At 32.7% G+C, this 21,864-nt stretch overlaps 1 protein-coding gene across 2 annotated transcripts in view; it reads left to right on the forward strand.

The window, feature by feature from the left end:
* The first annotated feature begins 236 nt into the window (after positions 1-236).
* Positions 237-21,864, forward strand: part of LOC118190323 (uncharacterized) — a 34,826-nt gene continuing 13,198 nt past the window's right edge. The window contains exons 1-4 of one of the 2 annotated variants that reach the window (XM_035361028.2): positions 237-467; positions 5,188-5,375; positions 13,041-13,182; positions 13,273-13,406. In XM_035361028.2, the coding sequence (XP_035216919.2) occupies positions 402-467; positions 5,188-5,375; positions 13,041-13,182; positions 13,273-13,406 (530 nt within the window). In that variant the 5' untranslated portion in view covers positions 237-401. Of the gene's footprint in view, positions 468-4,835; positions 5,042-5,187; positions 5,376-13,040; positions 13,183-13,272; positions 13,407-21,864 lie in introns of those variants that run through there. The other variant, XM_035361029.2, reaches the window with a different exon arrangement.

Genomic DNA, 21,864 nt, shown 5'->3' on the forward strand with positions numbered 1-21,864 from the left:
ACGAATAAAAGCAAGCTTGTAGTGGCCCAGTTAGTGCATGAGAAATAATTATTTTTTATTTCATATATTTGTTCATGTGTTTAATTATTTTATAAAATTAACTTTAATATTTTGTTAATATTCATATTTATATTTCCTTTATGCTGAATGGCAATAAGTAGTTCATATTTATATTTAAATTTATGCTGAATGGCAACTAGTTCTAGTTCTGATTCATGATTGCGAGGTTTTGGTTTCAAAACGTTGCTCGTAGCGTCGCATTTCGATATGCTCGTAGCGTCTGGAAAATAAAATGCAATAACTTAGCTATTTGTTTATAATTCATACTGTTACTAGTCATAAATTAATTTTAAACATTAGTAGCCAAGGCTACATCGTGGTGACCCTGATTAATTTTCGAAATGTCAACAAATGACTCTTCTGAAACTGCTATGAAAGATACGATGCAGTCACCGGAGCTTCATAAGGTGAGTGTAAAAATACCTCCTTTTTGGATTGATAAACCGGAAATATGGTTTTTTTCAAGTTGAAGCTCAGTTCAAAATTAGTAATATCGTTTCAGAAGAAACGAAATTTAATTATTTAGTTTCACAGCTTGAACCTAAGTTCGTCGAAAATATTTGGGACATTGTAACGAACGATAGTGCCACAAAATATTCGGATGCTAAAATTAGGTTATTACATTTATTCAAAGAAAGTGAAAATGTACGGATTAAACGTTTGATTACTGGTATCGAACTTGGAGACATGAAACCAAGCCAACTTTTGCAGAAGTTGAAATCAGTTCCTACTACAGATGTGTCTGAAAATCTAATCAAAACTTTATGGCTGGAGAAGCTACCTGACTCAATAAAAAAAATATTATTAGTTAGTGATGAAGATGTAACCAAGTTAGCGTCTATGGCAGATAAAATTAGTGATATGAATCGGAAACCAGAAGTATTTAGTGCTAATGCTCCTTCCGTTCCCGCAAATGATTTGTTGCAAAGAATTACCTTTCTTGAACAAAAAATTGATCAAATAACCATTCTCTCAAGACGCAGGGACTCGGATTTACGTAATTCCCGTTCACGATCTCGAAGCCGATCTCGTAAACGATATGACCCTACTGGCAAATTTTGTTTTTATCACTTTCGTTTTGGAGCAAAATGCATTCCAGAGAAATGCAAGCCTCCGTGTGCTTGGGTAAAAAACGATTTCAAAAACCAGGAAAACTCGAATCTGCAGTAGGTTCAGCGGCAAATGCTGCTGCAGAAAATATGAATGATTGTCGCAAATTTCGTTTATTCGTTCGTGACCGAAGATCAAATTTGCACTTTCTTATTGATAGCGGAGCTGACGTAAGCATAATTCCTGCTACTTCACAGAATAAATGTAAAACTGAATATAAACTGTATGCAGCTAATGGCACACATATTTCCACTTATGGCATAAAAACGCTAACTCTTGATTTGGGATTACGTCGTGATTTTCAGTTTCCATTCATAATTGCTGATGTCACAAAAGGTATTTTAGCAGCTGACTTTCTTCACAAATATAAACTGCTTATCGATATAAATAAGAAAAAATTAATTGATGGCGTAACACAGCTTTGTGTCCAGTGTGATGTCGCTGCTATTTCCAGTGATTACTCAGTAACCACATAAATCCATAAAAATTTTCGATTTACTGTCGAAATATCCCGAAATTTCTAAACCTAACCTTTTTCCTACACAAATTAAACATTGTGTTACACATTTTATTACGACTGATGGTCAACCCGTTTATTCAAAGGCACGACAGCTCGATCCAAAACGCTTAGCTATAGCTAAAGAGGAATTTAAATTTATGCTTGACAATGGAATAATTCGTCCATCAAACTCCCAGTGGTCAAGCCCCTTGCACCTTGTTACCAAAAAGGATGGTTCATATCGTCCTTGTGGAGACTACCGACGATTGAATGCACAGACGATACCTGATTGATACCCAATTCCTCGCATTGAAAATTTTCATCATATTTTAAAAGGTACAAATATTTTTTTCTAAAATTGATTTATTCAAAGCTTATTTTCAAATTCCCATTGCAGAAGAAGACAAATGTAAAACGGCTATCATCACTCCTTTCGGTTTATACGAATTTAATGTAATGAGTTTCGGTTTAAAAAATGCTCCTGCAACGTTCCAAAGATTTATTCACGAAGTCTTTAGAGGATTAGAATTCGTTTTTCCCTATTTAGACGATATACTCATTGCATCCAGTACCCATGAAGAACACGAAAATCACCTTAAATTAGTTTTCGAAAGATTACATACATTTGGGTTAAGAATTAATGTTTCAAAATCTGTCTTTGCTGTTCCCCAAATCGAGTTTCTCGGCTACCTAATTACACCTAAGGGTTCCCGTCCTTTGCCAGAAAGAGTTCAAGCTATTACTAACTACAAACGACCAGAAACAATTCATGAACTTAGACCCTTTCTTGGAATACTTAACTTTTATCGTCGTTATATAAAAAATGCAGCGAAAAATCAAGCATTGTTACATGCGTATCTCAAGGGAGCTAAAAAGAGGGACAAACGTAAAATCGAATGGACTGAAGAAGCTGAAAAACAGTTTGAAACGTGCAAGAATGACCTGGTGAACACGGCACTGTTGTCTTTTCCCAATTCTGAACTACCTCTGGCGTTATTAACAGATGCTTCAGATACGGCGATTGGCTCAGTGTTGCAACAATATGAAAACTCCTCGTGGAAGCCAATAGCATTTTTTTCTAAAAAATTAAGTGATACTCATCAAAAATATAGCACCTATGATAGAGAACTATTAAGCATATATCTTTCAATTAGACACTTTAAGCATTATCTAGAAGGAAGAATATTTACAATTTATACAGATCACAAGCCCTTAATATTCGCCTTTCGTCAAAAACTTGACAAAGCAGCACCTAGACAGGCTCGCCAACTTCAATACATCTCCCAGTTTTCGACTGATATCAAATATGTAAAAGGTGAGAATAATATTGTGGCGGATACATTATCTAGAGTTAATGAAATTTCATCGATAGATTATGATAAAATAGCTGATGAACAAACTCAAGATGAAGAACTGAAGAGTTTGCAAACCACTACTTCCTTGAATTTCAAGCAATGTTCTCTACCTTCGGGGAAATATTTGTGGTGTGATACATCAACTAAACATATTCGGCCGTATATTCCTCAGGCTTTCAGAAAACACGTCTTTCAACGAATTCATGGTTTATCACATCCAGGAATAAAATCGACTATGAAATTAATGACATCAAAATTCATTTGGCCTAACATAAAAAAAGATGTACAGTTGTGGACAAGAACCTGCATTCCTTGCCAAAAAGCTAAAATCAGTCGGCACACCAAAACAAAATTAGGTGAGTTTGAAGTACCACCAGGAAGATTTTCTGTCATCCATATCGATCTCATAGGACCACTTCCACCATCTAAAGGGAATATTTATTGTCTTACTTGCATAGATAGATTTTCGAATTGGATGGAAGCAATTCCTTTAGAAAATATTTCTGCTGAGAACGTCGCAAGAGCCTTTTATAGCAACTGGATTGCGCGTTTCGGAACGCCAAGTAAACTCATTAGTGATCGTGGATCCCAATTTAAAAGTGATACATTACGAGCTTTGTCCAAAATCTGTGGCATCAATTTACAACACACTACTGCCTACCACCCCTAGTGTAATGGCAAAGTTGAGCGCCTTCATCGAACATTAAAAACAGCATTAAAAGCCCACAACAACATATCTTGGACGGACACGTTACCAACAGTACTTTTGGGTTTGCGTACTGCTATTCAAGAAGATACCAATCATTCTATTGCACAAGTAGTTTATGGCCAGAGTCTCAGACTTCCTGGAGAGTTTTTCAGCGAACCAAGTATCCAGACAGCATCGGAGACTTTTGCTAATAAACTCCAGAAACAGATGGAAGTTGTTGGACCGAGACTAATTCGTAAAAATTCATCTGAACAGATATTTGTCCATAAAGACTTAAAAACTTGTTCTCATGTGTTTCAGCGAATAGATCGGGTAAAAAAAACCTTTGGAACCTCCTTATGAAGGACCATTTCCTGTTATTGATCGCAAGGACAAATATTTTACTATTAGCATAAAAGGAAAACATGTTAATGTATCCCTGGATCGCTTGAAACCAGCATATATTTTAGCTGAGGAAAATTCTCAGTTGATACAACCTGACTACACTAATTTGCAGAGACCGGACTCAAATTCGGATGTGAATCAAAAACATTCTCGCACAGGCAGATCTATACGTTTACCTGTTAGATTCAAGGACTGACTAAATTATTTTGATAGTGGTTAACACTGCAATACTAGTTACTATCTATTTCTCCATCTTCGTAACGTAACTTAGTTACTGGTGGGGGAGTAGTGTAGTGGCCCAGTTAGTGCATGAGAAATAATTATTTTTTATTTCATATATTTGTTCATGTGTTTAATTATTTTATAAAATTAACTTTAATATTTTGTTAATATTCATATTTATATTTCTTTTATGCTGAATGGCAATAAGTAGTTCATATTTATATTTAAATTTCTTTATGCTGAATGGCAACTAGTTCTATTTCTGATTCATGATTGCGAGGTTTTGGTTTCAAAACGTTGCTCGTAGCGTCGCATTTCGATAGCTGGAAAATAAAATGCAATAACTTAGCTATTTGTTTATAATTCATGCTGTTACTAGTCATAAATTAATTTTAAACATTAGTAGCCAAGGCTACAAGCTTACACGTCATATCCTACAACTTTGAAATCTTAAAAGATCGTATTAGTTCTTTTTTATCGTGCATTCTTGTCTAAACTGACCTGCTAATTAAATAGAACAAACTAGATTACATTTCCAGATAAGGATAACCAGCATGAAATAGAAACTAACGTCAATGTTTAAAGTACAAAGAGAAAGTTAAAGTACAGAAAAGTTTAAAAGATAAAAATCCGATTTATTTTCCAGATTATGCGTCTGCTTGAGGTGAAATGGCAGGAACTGTGAATCATTCAAGAATTAAAGCAAGTTTACTCCTTTATTTTGGATGCATATTATTTTCTAGTGTTATTCTACATTAAATGGAATGTTTCAGACGATTTCTGTGACTTGTACGTAATTTTTTTTTTTTTTTTTTTTTTTTAATTTTTGGCTAATATTGGTTTTGTAGGTGGCAGTCATCGGCGCCGGAGCAGCTGGCTTATGTGCTGGGCGGCATCTCATCTCAGAACCTGAAAAGTTTCAGTTTGATATTTTCGAGCAGCAAGATGATGTTGGGGGTACATGGCGTTATTCTTCTCGAGTTGGTTCTGATGAATATGGACTGCCGGTACATTCAAGCATGTACAAAAACTTAAGGTATGTTTTTCCTTTATTTTCATATGCTATAGAATTTAAGAATTAATAGTGAATTGTCTTTTGCATAATTATAACACTCCTCTACTACAACGTTGCTCAATGCAGGCTAATTTCGAATGTTACTACATTTTGTTTAAAAGTTGTACTCAGTATGACGTGTTTTCAAATCAAACACTGTCGATCAGAAACTCTTTGAAGAGAAGGCATGCTCTTTCAGGAGGAAGACCTGGACCTCTCGAATACGCGCCGAGTGTGTTACCGTTACACCACTAAAGTATGCTGGAAGTAGGGAAAAATACCTAACATACTCTCCCTTTTAAAGGGCAACTGGGGATTAGGGACCCCATTGCCAAATCCTGGTGATGACGAATTATTGCCCCACCATTTTCTAATTGGGCGCCACTGTACAGTCATTAGGTTATTTTGAAGCAGGAAAGGTGAAAAATGTGCAGTGCCGGCCCCGGGACTCGAACCTTTACCTCTCGAATAGGCGCCAAGTTTGTTACCGTTACACCACGAAGGCATGTTGGAAGGAGGGAAAAATACTTTATAAGGTAATGAAAGTTTTACCTTCTGCTCTATGTGAAACATATAAAAAATTAGATTTTGTATTAGAAAGCCCACCACGAAGGCATCCCTTCATTTAAGCTGATATCCGTCTTGTACTTTGCAGGGTTCAAATAAGCTAACCTAACCAGTTTGAGACAACATTCTTAAGAGGATATCAGATCTGAGGATATGTTATTAGAGATCAAACAAATCCTCCGCAAAATCTCCCCCCTCCCCTCGAAGGAGCTTAATGCCATAGACCTGGGTTTCTCAACCGGGAGGGACTCATAGTTTTAGTGGGGATACAGTCAGCCTTTTATTTAGATACTAAGTATTTAGTTTTAATTTATGCATATAAAAACTACTTTTTACAATAAATTTAAATTACTTTTCAAGTTTTGGTATTTACCAACATTTTTTATAATTTTCGCTGTTTTATTTACAAAACGCACTAGAAAATAATCTAAATATAAATAAATAAATATATGTATTTTTCAAGTTTGTAAATGGGGGGGGGGATGATTTTCTAGTAATGGTGAAAGGGTGCATGGAACAAAAAAGGTTGAAACCACTTGTTTCTAAAAGAAAGCATAAAGTTTTGAAATGTAAATTAAAGATCTTCTTTGTTAAGATAAATAACAACTCTCTCAGAATTCAAGAAGTTGATTGATGATGCGGTAACATTACGAAACGTGGAGCGAAAAATGAAAAGACTTGATAATAGTCATTTGTAATGTTTAAAAGAGAAACACAGAATAAGGGACTGGGATCGGTATAATTCTATTGAATTTAATTTCTGCCATTAATTTTTGTTAAATACGAAAGTATATAAAATGGAAATTCGAAACGTCTTCTGTTATATATAATGATGGTACTATAAGTATAATGACTTACAGTACCAATAAAAATTTCAATAGCGCATGGTATTGAAATTTTAAAATGTTTAGCCTTTTACCTCTTATGTAAAGTATTATTATGTTAAGGAGGTCCAATCAAACAGTTCATGAAAAATGGTTTCACAAGTACATGCCTTCTGATAGCAGGTTTTATTCTGAACAGTTCTCGCACATAATCGAATCCAAAATAAAAGCAATAACTCTTGAAAATATCTTTCAACTATTAAACAAAACACAGAAAAGCTTTTTTGAGTCAAATAGTTTTAATTAAATTTATTAGAAAACAAATTTTATTCATCTATCCTAATATTCTTGATCATATGCAACTAAAAATTAAATCAGGGAGTTGCTCATAATATCTGATTTTAAACAAAAGTGACAAAGAGAAATTTAAAAGAATTAAAATGCAAGGAATTTTATTAATTTTCTGTACGATCAGTTCCACTTTCTGTCGAATTCTATTAAACTCCTAACACGCATTTTTATTTTAGGCGTAAATGATGAAGAATATTATAACATCTGAAAAAAAGTAATATTTGCGTCTTGTTTAATTTTAAGTTATAATTTTATTTAACTAAATTTGTGTAACTTAGTAAAAATTTACGAATTCTTTTTTAATAGATTTTATGCGGAAAAATTAATGCGGAAATTTAATTTTAAAGAATGAGGAAAAATTAATAATTGCCAAATCTGAACGTGGGAAAATCTTACCTGTTAATTAGCATAACAAATCGTGATTTTGTTTTAATCTTCCGATTTGGTTGATAGTGTAAATTTACATTCATTTCATCTCAATGTTTATTTTGAATTCTATTCTAAGTTTTGACTGTTTATCATTTTCACTTACAATCAGAGGGCTGTGAAAAGTGAAGGATTGAATCTTTTAGTTTAAAATCTGTCATTTTTAACAAAATGCAAAATTTTGCTAAAAAAGAATCGGATAATTTTAAAACACCGCAAAAATTTGATAAAATTTTTCAGAATTTCTAAGAAACTTCGTTCAAAAGATTATTTTAATATCTGATCGTGGGTGTAAAGATAATAAATTTTACAATGATTCATTCTGCTACTAAGCAAAGATATTTGGAAATTTTCACTATTAAATAAAAAGAAATGTTCATCGAATTAAAAAAAAATCTTGTAAATTATTGCATGTTTATCGCAAATATACAAATGTTGAAACGTTCCAGAAAATCCTGTTAACGGAAGAGAGTTCAAAAATTAATTTCGGTATTTAACCCAAAGAGTGTAATCAATCAACCAGCAAACAGAAAAATTAAGTCAAATAAAACTGTGTGAAAAGAAAATGGTTCTAACATTGATTGATTCTAAACTGATTTCTAAATTCTAAGAATTATCTCATAGCTATCAGCAAGCGCGTAAATTATCTTGAAATTCCTCGACTCCTGGACTATGCACTTAATACTCGCTCTTCTCCCCCCTTCCTTTCCAAAATCCAAGGTAACTTTTAGATGCAACCCGTCATCAGTAATTTAAATGCGCAGTTCTAACCGCTTACTTAGAAATGATCTGATGTTAATCTTGGTAAATGATTTAGAAGATCACCATTTAGCCGAGCTAACCGGGAAAGTATCCTGAATTTGCATAAAGGCATGTTGCTTAACACCGTATTTAAGAAAAATAGTATATATACTAATGTATGGGAATTAACATCATACGCATCTCAAATTTGGATGAATCATTTACATGTGGAATATTGCATAATAAGCTGGTAACTTAATGAAATTCACAGTATAAAGATTTGAAATTCACTAGTTTTGAGGACTGAAGTGGACACTTTTATACATTTCTTTTAATTAATTAAGATTGTTAAACAATTTATCTGGTAGCCACAATTCAGTTTTGCTTGGTTTGTGAAGACTGGCATTATGGTATACGTCCAGATATAGTCAATTAGTCAGTTATATTAATCAACTGTTTATTTACTTTGCTTTCGAAAAATGTCGTCTCGCTCATAATGTTCTGAATATTGTCCTGGGTATTAATTCATGTACAGGCTGATTTCTACCTAAAGAGGAAAATAAAGAGTAATCAGCTTAAATATTTCATAGGACGGACTAGTGCTAAGTTTATTTAATAATTGCTCAAAGTCTAGTTTTATAATATAAATTTTCGAGAAAACTGGATTTGAGGAAGACAATTTCTCTTCATTTAGAAAGTTCAAAAGTCAAACTTATTATTGTAAAAAGTAGACATTTCGCATTTCAGCTTGAATGCATTATATTTTCACGATATACGTACCTGATTTCACATTTTTCAATGTACATTCTATTCTGTTAGAAAAAATGGTACTTACGTATTAACGCAACCACTTTGGCACGATTTGGGTTTTTCTACAGATGGAAAGGTAAAAGTTACATATCCGATGGAAGCTTATGGTTTTCGCGCCTTGTTTTAGAAAGATTCCCAAATTATCGAGATTTATCGTAAGTCGGTAAACTTTATCAACATTTGAATACATATTTTATCAATTTAACCTATAAATTTGAATTATTAAATATGCATTACGGTAATACATTAAAAAATAAAATACTTATATTCTTTTTCAAATCTTTCTGTAATTTTTTTTTTTTTTTTTTGTGTGTTGTTCCTCTCCCAAAGTACACAGCTGTCTGTTTTCGCTTAAACAAATAAGAGAATTACGGAGACTCGGCTCCATGCAGCACTCGGCAACAGCGGCTATCGCGGAAACGCATTTTCTCGTTGTTCCCTTTAGAAAATTTTCAGCAAAATTCTGTATTTTTGCAGAAATTTTACCGCAGTTTCTTCTATTGTTGGCAAATTCCACAAACTCATACTTTAAAACTAGTTTAAGGCAAAAAGTATCACAATTTATTTATAAAAACCGTTGGAATTTGGGATTCAACAAAAACGAATGCATACAAAAATTGCGACGTTGCTTGTTGAAGGATCTTTATGAGCATGGTTATCGGAAAAAATGGTTATGTACATGGTTGCCAGAGTTTAGCATAGCCTGAAAATTTGGCGACTTCTACTAACGTCGCTGCGTAAATACCGAAATACCAAAAAATACCCTTTTACTACTGTTGCACTATCTATGATTTTTGATTGAAACAACTTGCGAAATCGGTGTTACGTTTTAATAGTACTGATATAAACTTGAACTGCAAGTTATATAATTCTAAACACTAGGAAATATTCACGGGCAGATCTGCTTACGTTTTCTTCTCTCCTTTAGATTTACAAGTTTTATGCAATTTTACTTGATTAGGGTATCAGCAGACTGATCAAAATCTCTAAGTGGCAGATTTTATTTTCTGAAGAAATGTTTGTACTCGATTTTAAAACATCAACAGATTTAAAATTTGAGTATATTTAATACCACATTTTATGACAACTATATTAAACTTCAAGTACTTGTGTGTAACAAAATCACCTTGCAACTATGCAGGAGTCCTAACAAGGGTAAAAAAACACTTTATCGCGAGTTTTTGTGAAGGGAGTGTAGTGTTATTCATTCAAAATAGAAACACTGAATAAAATCAAACTAGCTTGAATAGGCTTCTACTTTAACTTAAAATTATTAGGAGGCAATAGTCTATTGATGACATTAGATGTAGAATAAAATTTCAAGCTTGAAAATTAACATGCAATTTAATCTAATAAGAACCAGAATTACCTAGCGGATAATGACGCTTTTAATATTTCAATTTCAGCTTATCGTTTGGACAGCTATTTCAATGGAAGCTCTCAGACAGACAAGGTTTACCATCAGTCATTCGTCAACCCTGCTAGTTCCGATCTTACTTCCTTTTTCTCTCTTTCACTCTCTCTCTTTTCATATACAAACGCTTTCTAAAGAAAGAACAATAAAGAAGAAAATTAAGATAATGTGTTAGTTGAACCAAAACAAAATTGTTACGACCTTTACAAAAGCCTTGCAAACATTTCCATTTACTGATTTAAATGAAGATTTCTTCTAGATCTCTCATGTGTGGAAAGCTCTATACTTTTTTAATCTAACAGCGAGATTTTCGTGTTTTATTATAGTAGATACGACCAACACAATGAAGTTGCTAAATTCATCTTTAGTCTAAGCACTTATTATCAAATAATTAAAAAGACCAAAATAAAAAATCTTTCGTTAGCATCATAAACTACTAAAAGGAAATTATGCATTTCTAAAATGTCTTCTTCTCCTCCTCTACTGTTAAGTCAAATTAGATTAAGCGGGATTTTATTATAATAAAATACATTTTTAGATTGGTGACCGACATTTATGTCCAGTGCTTGGGGATATCGTTAAATACCTTTTCACCCCTGCTCTCTCAGTTACCAAAAATTTAAGAAAAAGAGAAGGCCAGTTTACTGGGCATACCAATGTTTTCCAACCACAAAAACCGTAATCTTTATATTGACCATTCATGTCCCAAAGGTTTAATTGTAACGTAAGCTGTAATTTTGGCTGCACAATTGATTATACAGGCTGAGTCAAAAACTTTGATTTTGTTATGGATAACTGGCAGAAAGCGCTACCTTGTTGGAGATGTGAGGCAACGTCATACATTGGCAGCATGCACTAAATATATAAATATCTATATAAAGAAAAAGAAAGAAAGGGAAAAAATCTGAAAGTTTTCAGATTTTAAATTACGTCCAAAGAGGCGTTTTTTTAACATTTTGTGTATTACCTTTATTTATTAAATATCATGTTCTTCGCACTTAAACGATAAAGTTCAGCTCAACAGCAATATCGCAAAATAATTTTAAAATGAACATATCTTTAGAATTTCCGATGCACAGTTCAGCGCGCTGGAGATAAAAAATTCCTCCCTCGGTAGAGTGTTGCCATTGCTCGCTTTTAAATCGTTCAGTATGTTAATCAAAAATTCATTAAAGTTTTACAAAATATGAAATATATAATAAAACAAATTGAAAATTCCAAATCTGGGCTTCCAGATGCCCATATTCGAGTGGAAACGTACGTTATTCAAAATTGGATGGCTTTAGGTACCGTTGTTTTATCACAACGCGAGAAACATATATACATTTATGCAGATTCATCATTATTTAATTTCTTTAAATATAATACAGGGCGATAATATTTGGCGGCAACAATTTGAAAAGTGAATTGGACATTTATATTGAACCAACGCAAAATGCCAAAACGAAAATAGTCCTTCAGGGCAAATTGCCCTTTTGAACTAAAAAAATCCTAGAACCTCCACGAAAAAAATTAACATTTTCCAGCTGTAAGTAGTGCTTCTACTTCTACTATTAAACCTCAAAAGCCAATTTGAAATGAAAAAGATTTAGCCAATCACAAGGAATCATTAACGTTTACAGACTGGATTAAAAACTTTCACATAAAAACTAAATCTCTCGTTGAGAGATTCAAACGAACTTATTCCATAATGCGAAAAATACAAATAGTCATGGAATGCTTTAACTTTTTGACCGAATTCAATTGCAAAATGTAATCGATTACACCTGTTAATATTCTACTTTATATATTTTTATATTTAACTGTGTTTTATTTTTTGTATTCATCATGATTCAAGAATTTTCCTTGAATAATTATCCTACAAAGATGGTCTGTATTTTATATAGTGTATATTGCGAATCGTTTACGAGTCTCATTTTAAGATAGTTTTATAGTTACAACTATAAGCCAGTTTATCGTAATGCTATTTAAATTCTTAAGAATTTTATTTATATATAAATTATTTAAATACGTAAACATAATCATCATTACTAATACTGCAAATTAATTTATTTCGACTTTTTATTTTAATTTTTAGTATTAGTATTTTCTGTTTACATTATAAAAAATAGCACTTAAATAACGCATGCAAGAATACAAATATTTCCATGAAAAGCAGATTTTATAGAAATTATTTTGTAGTGTTAGGCTTAATTGTAAAACGCGTTCGGGCACGTACTGACATTCAGCGTTTTTAAGTGACGGACTGGCATATGGAGGAATTTCATTTTTTTGACATCGAGACCGAATAAGTTAAACTGTTTATCTTAATATTACTTTTTGGGGATTAGATTTAATTTCAATTAATATATTCGTGCTTTAATCCCACTGAAATAAGTTATCTTAACATGTTGTTATTATTTAATTAAAAATTTTTCTAAAATTTAACAGAAATTCGTTGTTGTGATAAGCGAATAAATATATATATATATTTTTTAATTTCTACTTCACGTGTTTTTTCTATTTATTTATTAGGACAAATTTACCAAAGGAAGTTATGGCTTTTCCAGATTTCCCTTTCCCAGACTGCGACGGTCAGTCTTTTCTGCACCACACTGTCGTTCTCCAGTATTTAGAAGAATACACAAAACAATACGGCTTGTACCCACATATAAAAGTAAAATATAATAGCATATTGATTTATCTACATGACATCTAAATTTTTTTATTTAAATTTAATTGCTCTCTTACTTGCTTCTTTATAAAGTTTCATACCTTAGTGGAAAATGTAGAACCCGTGGAACACAGCAACGATAAAGTTGAATGGCTAGTTGAAATTCGTGATGTTGCTTCCAATGAAAGATCAAGATTTGTGTATGATGCTGTAATGGTCTGCAATGGGTATGTTTCTAAGAATACTTTTGCTACCTCGATTTTTCAATGCTGTTTATTTATCAATAAATTAATATCTAATAATAGAAAATATATTTATTTTCTTCTCGCTATAAATAAAAAGAAAAAACATTATTTTTTATTCTCCTAAATATCCTCATTTTAAAATTTCTGGGTTTTGAAAAATTGGCAACATTGTGTACTAGCCAAAGATTTAAATTCTGGTTTTACTTTACTTCTGTGAAAGTAATTTTATCACGTGATTTTTTTTCATAAGCTTCCGCCGCGGTTCCTCGTAATTTCATGTAAGAATTTTTGTTTTTGTGAATTTCCCTTTTTCATGTTAGTTTCGTTTTGTTTAAAGTGATTGTTGGCAACGGTATCGTGTGCGTGTGTTTGTGATTTCATCATGAGTATTCAAACATTAAAAAATCTTTGTACACTGTATGATGTGTACACTGTATGACTTCCTTGTACGGAATATTAAATTATGCGCATTTTTTCTTGCATTTCATTTAAACTTATTGATTTGAATTAAATCTACTTCGTCGACTGCACATAAACCACAATAGAATAAATGCACTTTTTAAAATTCAACTATATTTGTTTACCATAGTGACACTCTAACGCTAGGTTCACTTTCATTCATTTTGTAACTTTGACTTATGACTTACTTTTCTCTGGTCATTAACTACTAAATAGTTTTCACCAGTAGATCGCATTAAAGTGCACTAGGCAAAGATATTTCCAAATAAAATGGTACTAGGGAAGTATCAACACCCGTGGGCGAAGAAAATTCAGCTGCGTGAGTAGGCACATCTTAATACTTACGAAAGTAGGTGTTCATCATAAAAATTGTGCAGTAATAAGTAATGACATTAAATTGAAGCATGCAGGCAGGTGCACTGAGTTATATGGCAAATGCAGTAAGTGCAATATAGCTAGTAAGAATTTTATAACTCAGAATGCGCAAAATTTATATCATCTGAAGAATTATCTAATCATTGCCACATGTTCTGTTCAAAAACTATAATAGATCTAAAACGATGTATATGAACGAAATTAAACAAACAAAAACAAGAAATTAAAAAAAAAGAGAAACAGTTTTTCACAGACGATTCAGTATTTCTCATTCAGTTAATTCAGTTCTCACTTCGCGACAAGACAAAAATATATAAAAAATCAAAACATCTATATTAAAAATTAAAGTAAATCTTAATTACTAATTTCCTCGAATAAATTCCAGAATGGATTAAGCATGATTTAATTCTCAGTAATAAATGCGAATTTTTGCGAAGCTCAGTTTCGCTAGATTGGCAACAGATCCACTATTCTGCTAAGTTTCAGATATAAACAAATATGGCTGCTATGGTAATCAAAAATTAGGCTTAGCCGCACTTGAAAAACCTTTCTATTGTTGATAATTCTTTTTATTAATCCAAATAAAGTTTATCAGTTGGCAACAATTCTTGTTTATAGAAACCAACATTTTTCGTTTATATCAAAGATAATTAATAATCTTAAAACTAATGAAATTTAAGTATAACATTCTAACGCTAGGTTCACTTTCATTCATTTTATAACTTTGACTTATGACTAGCGCTTCACAGTTAACTAGCGCACAAGCTGGTTCTGATCGAAGAAACAAGCCTAATGGTAAGAATAACTCAACACTGCAGAATTCTAATCACTAGAGAATCAAAGATAGCAACGTGGCTTTCCAAAGCAGGCATAAATTACATTCCACACAGTTCCCTCCAAAATCCCTCCAAATGATTTTACCCTCCAAAAACTTCCCTTAGATACTTCCTCCTTTCTGCATAATTTGAGTATCACACCCTGGAAATTCTTGTAAAACCGAGTAACTAGTTGTATCGCTTCCAGAGATGGCATTAACCCTTCTTTTTCTTTTGTAACACTTGAATACGCATATTTTCCCAAAATTCAAAACCTTCAGATTTGCGTTTCTTGCCAAAGATCAATAGGTTCTTTCTATTGCTTTTTTTTTTCAGGACTGGTTTTTATTTCAAATTAGTTAAGGACTGGTATTTTTATTTAAATATTTCCAATCTATAAATCAAGTTAAAATGCACTCGTTAGTAAACTGTTACTCGCTTTTCGAACAAAATCATTGTTATCTAAAGAACCAAAACTTTTCTTGTTGAACTTTATTTAGAAGCTCTTTTTCAGCATTAAGTAGCTTAATAGTCCCTTCTAAATGTTATCCTAAATGTTTCAGCAATTTTACGAAATATCTTTCTGTGTTTATGGTGACTAAACAGCAAAGATGACTTTGCAAAGTTGACTAACAGCAAAGTCATCTTTGCTGTTAGCCGTAGTCTGAATATAAAAGAAAGTCAGCTCTTTATGCAAACGATTGTGCTATTTAGCCATCTATTTCAAAGGTCTGTAGAGACATTAGGTACTTTTTTGGAAGCAGGAAAGATGAAAAATAGAAACCTCTTCGCCATGAATCGAACCGCGGACCTCTGGAATACGCGCTCAGCGTGCAAACCACCACACTACGAAGGCATGCCAAGAAGGCGGGAGAAATACCCCTTAGGTCTTTCAAATAAGCGGAATAAGAGCAAAAACTTTGTTTTATCTCACATTTTCAAAATCAATAAGAATGAATTTTAAAAAGTTTGGCTTTTAGACACAAAACTCTGATGGTTCATGCTTTTCATATATATAAGTAACATGTAATTTTTCTTTTAAATAATGTAAATGTATGATATGCTATCATTTCTTCTTATTTCTCTTTTAATTTTATAAAAGGTATCCTTTGTACCATGCCAAAATTTCAGTTAGATATGAAGGTATGCAATCGTTTGGTGACATTCGAAGAGATGGTTGTATAAAAATTTTGTCACGTTTATGCTCACGAATTCACGATTCTATTTTTTTTATATAAAAACAAAACATTTAATGAAGAGCTTATGTACATTATTTACATTATTGAAAGCACAATCATACATATATTATAAATTTTCCCATCATAGGGCCAATATTCGTTTATCAAGAACAATTACCGCTATGCGGCCAAGAACAGATCATTTCAAGGCGTCGCCCTCAAGCTAACTAACAGAGTATTACATTCCTTCTCTGCCGCCAGTCACGTGACCTAGTCGGCGACAGACGATAAAAAATAAAAGAAAAACTGAATCCATCGGAGGGAAAAAGAAATAATTTCAACAAACCCCCCCCCCCGATGAACAATAGGTTCATCATAAATTTAACTAACTATTACAATATTACTATAACAATAAGAAACAAATAAAAATTACTTACATATACAGGTCACATTATATCAATAATTTCTTAACACCAAAAAAAAAAAGTTTTCTGAAACTATAGAAAAAACAAAACATTTAAATTAACATTTCTCAAGATCACCACAAATCATTAAACCAAGGAAAATAATAATGAATAAATCAAAACATTATGAAAAAGAACATTTTTTTTCCTATCATCAGTTTATCAGTCATTCAGTCCAAATTTTTTTTTTTAACCAGTCACTGATTATTGCAATTACTGATATCATCAATTTCTAAATTGTACAATAGCTGCACTGGACGTTTGATTACCGAATTACCAGTTTTCACTTCACACGATCTGATCATTCCATCTCTACCAATAAAGGTTTTGGTTATTCTTCCTAATTTCCACCAGCTTCTAGGTAAATTTTCATCATGAACAAGTACTATATCATTTAAGTTGAATGCAGATGGTTTCTTCTGACCGGTATAATGAGCAGATCTCAAGCACAGGAGATATTCTTTTTTCCATCTGTTCCAAAAGTGATTTATTAGATTTTCTCGTGTACGGAAACGTTTTAACATTACTTCTCTGGAACCTGGTAAATTCAAGTCATTCCTCCTTACAGCTGGCAAACTCAAGAGTCGTTTACCAATCAACAGGTGGGCTGGAGTAAGTGCGGAGGGCTCTTCAAGATCAGAAAAGACGTATGTTAATGGACGCGAGTTTATCATCGCTTCTATTTCAAGCAAAAGCGTTTCTAATTCACTTTGAGTCAAAGATGATTTCCCAATGTTCTTTCTTAAACTAGTTTTTACACTGCGAACTAAACGTTCATAAAAACCGCCCCACCAGGCAGCACGTTCCACAATGTATTTCCATGTGATTCCATGCGAAGCATAAAATTTTTTAACTTCAGGGTGGTTAATCACTTTCCACATTTGCTTTAATTCAAGTTCGGCTCTTTTAAATGTTCTAGCATTGTCCGAGTACACAGTGGAACACAAACCTCTTCGGGATACGAACCTGCGGAACGCAAGTAAAAATTCTTCAGTGCTCATGCCTTTTACGAGCTTAAGGTGAATAGCTCTTGTAGTAGCGCAAGTAAACAATAAAATGTAGTATTTGTTGTCATTTTCTTTTACATACAAAGGACCTGCAAAATCGAGTCCACAAATTGCGAAAGGTGGAGATTCATTAACTCTATCCGCTGGAAGAGGTGCAGTGATTTGTTGTCCAGGACGTACATTATATTTTTTGCATATTAAGCATTTACTCAGGATTGATTTGACGAATTGTTTTCCTCTTAAGAGCCAGAATTTTTCACGTATATGTACCAGAGTATCTGATACACCCGCATGATAAACCTTTTCATGAGCGTCTCGTACTACTAATTCACTTAATTTATGTTTTGAAGGGATTACTATTGGATGTTTGTTGTTAAATAGTAGGTTTGACTTTTGTAACCGACTTCGTACCAAAAGTAGACCTTCATCTGATAATATGGGATTTAATTCGAACAATTTTGAATCTTTTGGAATATGCTTGTTTTCTCTTAGAGACTCTATAACTTCAGGAAAACTATCTTCTTGAGCTTGTTTTAACCAAAAGGTTTCAGATTTACTGATTTCTTCTGCTGAAATTTCCGCAAAATTTCTATTTTTCCTTTTTACTTTTAAATTTGATATAAATCTGAAAATCCAAGCAGTCACACGATAAAGTTTTTTCAAGGAACTAAATTTTGTCAAATTCATGAGTGGAACATTTTCAGTTTTGTCTGCTTTGATCAAACACGCTAGGATAGCTTCCGATTTTCGAGATTCTTCTGATACATCATGTAATTTTGACGTCGATAGTTTGGGTTTTGGCCATTGACTTTCAGGTAACGAAAGAAATGCAGGGCCATGCCACCATTTCGAAGAATTTATCAGTTCTTTTTCAGAACAACCCTTTGTTATTAGATCTGCAGGGTTGAGTTTTCCTTCGCAATGTCTCCATGAACAAGGATCTGAAACTTCATGTATTTCTGAAATTCTATTAGCAATGAAAGGTTTCCATCTTTTAGCTGTACCTTTAATCCAATGTAGAACTATTTCCGAATCTGACCATAAAATGACATTTGAAATATGTAGAATATTTTTCAGGTAGTTGGCAACCTTAGCACCCACCAGTGCTCCCATCAATTCAAGGCGGGGAAGCGTTAATTTCTTTAATGGTGCAACACGTGATTTTGCCAAAACAAATGTAGTTTCAAATTTATCTTCATCAGTTCTGTATCTCAAGTATGCGACTGAGCCATACGCATTCGGATTAGCGTCACTAAAAATGTGTAACTGAACAGTGTCCCTGTCTAAATTTGGTACATGAAAATAATATCTGGGAATTTTCAACACTTTAAGTTCTTTTATTTCAGAGAGCCATATTTTCCAGTCATTTTCGAGTTCTCCAGAAAAGATCTCATCCCAAGGTACCCCTTGAAGCCATAGCTGTTGCAATAAACATTTAATTCGAATTACAAAGGGTGCGATAAATCCAGATGGGTCAAAAATTTTGGCTGCTATTTTTAATACATTACGTTTGGTACATTCAGTGTTTATAGAGGACAGTAAGGGTGTTAATTCTAGTCCTAAGACATCTTCATCATTGTTCCATATTAAACCTAGTACTTTTAAGGATGTACATGGAGTGTCACTATTGAGAGAGATTAACTTTTCCTCAAGCCATTTCTGCTTAAGCTCTAGGGAATTGGTTTCGAATTTTCTTAGATTTAGACCTCCATCATTAAGAATTTTAACAGATTCATTTGATAGATTAAGCGCTTCTTCAACAGTTGTCGCTCCAGAAAATAGGTCATCCACGTAAAGATTTGAGTTAAGCATTTCAAAAGTCTTAAAGTTAGAATTCTTGTACTTATCAATGTGATGTTTTATTGTGCAAGCAAGGATGAAAGGACTACAAGTTACACCAAAGGTTGCTCTTGTCATTTTGTAAGAAATTACACTCTCTTTTCTATAAAGGTTTTTAAAATAAAGAAATCTCAGATAATCTCTGTCTTCTTCTGCGATTGATATTTGAAGGAATGCCTTTTCGATATCTGTCGAAAAGGCGATCCTATTTTCGCGGAATTTCAAAATAACGTCCAAAACATTTGGATTTAGATTTGGCCCTGGGTGAAGACAATCATTGAGAGAAAGAGCATCATTTGATTTTGAAGAAGCATCGTAAACGATGCGTACCTTTGTTGTTGTTTTGTCGTCTCTAATTACAGGATGGTGAGGCATATAATAAGAATTAAGTGTCGAGCTGTTTTCAGGGCATACTTCTACAATTCCTAAATGTTCTTGTTCCCTGAGAATATTGTTGTATTCTTCAAATAACATTTCATTACACTTAAATTTATTTTCTAGACTAGCAAATCTTCTTTTAGCCACTTCAAGATTGTTTCTCAATAATTCGCGAGATTTGCTCCATAGTAACTTTGCCTCATAACGACCATTTTTAAATTTCAAATTATTTTGAAAGTCATTTATGATTTCTAAATCACTAGAATTCTTTTCGTTATTCTCAACAATACCTATGACTTCTAAATCCCAAAATTTCTTCAGTTCATCATTTTCACTCTCAACTGATACACTACAACAATTTATTCTTCTATCTTTTGATTCTATCTGCCCCTGAATAGTATGTCCGAAAATAGTTTCTGCAATGTATAAATGCTTCCCAATTTTTCCCACAATACCTAATTGAATTTGCCATAAAAAGTCTGACCCTAGTAAAATAGTTATTTCCCGCGTTCATGCCCTGTATCAGCAGGATTAAATCCTCTCATTTTCAAGCGTTGAATCAAAGCTTTGTCTGGAATTTTGACTGTAGCGCCAGTTATTTTTTCAACTACCAAGGCTTCAATATTTATGGAATTGTTTGTTTGCGAAACATTTTGTAATTCAAGAGAAACTACGTCAAATGATGATTCTTGTGGTTTTCGTCTGCCAAATGAATATACTAATAAATTTTCTTTTCTAATAGGCTTTAAGTTCAGTTTTCTTACTAAATTTTCTTTTATAAAGCATTTTTCTGAACCACTATCACACAAAACCCTAGCATGGATTCTGTTTTCACCACCAGAGACACATACAATACAAGTTTGGAGTAATGTAGAAATAGTTTTATTTTTCTGTTCAGAAACGCAAGATACTAAGGTTGTGGATTTATCTGCGTTAATATTTTCAGGACTTTCATGTTTTTCTGATTTATTACAGAACAGCTCATTGTGAAATTTATTACCACATTTCGAACATGGGGTTAATTTACTTTTACAGTTAGAAGACAGGTGTGATTTTAAGAAACACTTGTAACAGCGTCCTCCCTTCTTCAATTTAAAACGTTTCTCTTGGTCTGTATACCTTTTACAACCCAAGCTTGTATGATCCGAAGAGTCACAAAATACACAAAATATTTTTATAGAAGTGTTCAAGGCAGCAGCCGAAGGAACACTTTTCTTAGAAGAAAAGTTCTGATTATATTTTTGTTTGGAATTAAAATTAGTGTAAGTGTCATGTATTTTATTACTAGAAGAATTATTTACTAATATTGTGGCCTCACGGGCACGTAAATCTTCTCTTATAAATTCCAATAGGTCATTGACCTTATACTCATTTTCTGTATTATTTTTCTTATGAAATTCTAGAACCATGCTTTCTGGTAACAATTTTAACAGTATAGGCAAAAGTAGATGCCCGTATGAACCTGTTGTTACCCCCATTGACTTGAGATTTCTGATATGTATTTCACATTTATCATTCAGATTTCTAAGTCCCCTTATATTATTTGATGATTTTACTGGCTCTAATTTCAAAATTTTATTTATATGACAGTTTATGATTGTATCACGCCTACCATATCTTTCGTTTAACAATTTTAGGCATTCATCATAATTTTCATCAGTGAGATCAAACCCTGATACAACATTATATGCAGTACCTGTCAAAAGAGATTTCAGGTATTGAAATTTACTTATTTTTGACAAAGAATCATTGTTATCCACAGCATTCTTGAAACAGTTAATAAATTCTAAATAATTACTGGGATCACCAGAGAATTTTTCAATATTTAATTTCGGCAACTTAACTGCCGCAACAAATTTACTTTCGATTACAGGAGTTACAGGTACATTTTGAACTACGTTAACTTCGGTATCTGCTTTACATTT

Source organism: Stegodyphus dumicola, chromosome 3, assembly GCF_044657685.1.
Source record: "Stegodyphus dumicola isolate Sdum_Otavi_A_Nest chromosome 3, ASM4465768v1".
Classification (NCBI taxonomy): Eukaryota; Metazoa; Arthropoda; class Arachnida; order Araneae; family Eresidae; genus Stegodyphus; species Stegodyphus dumicola.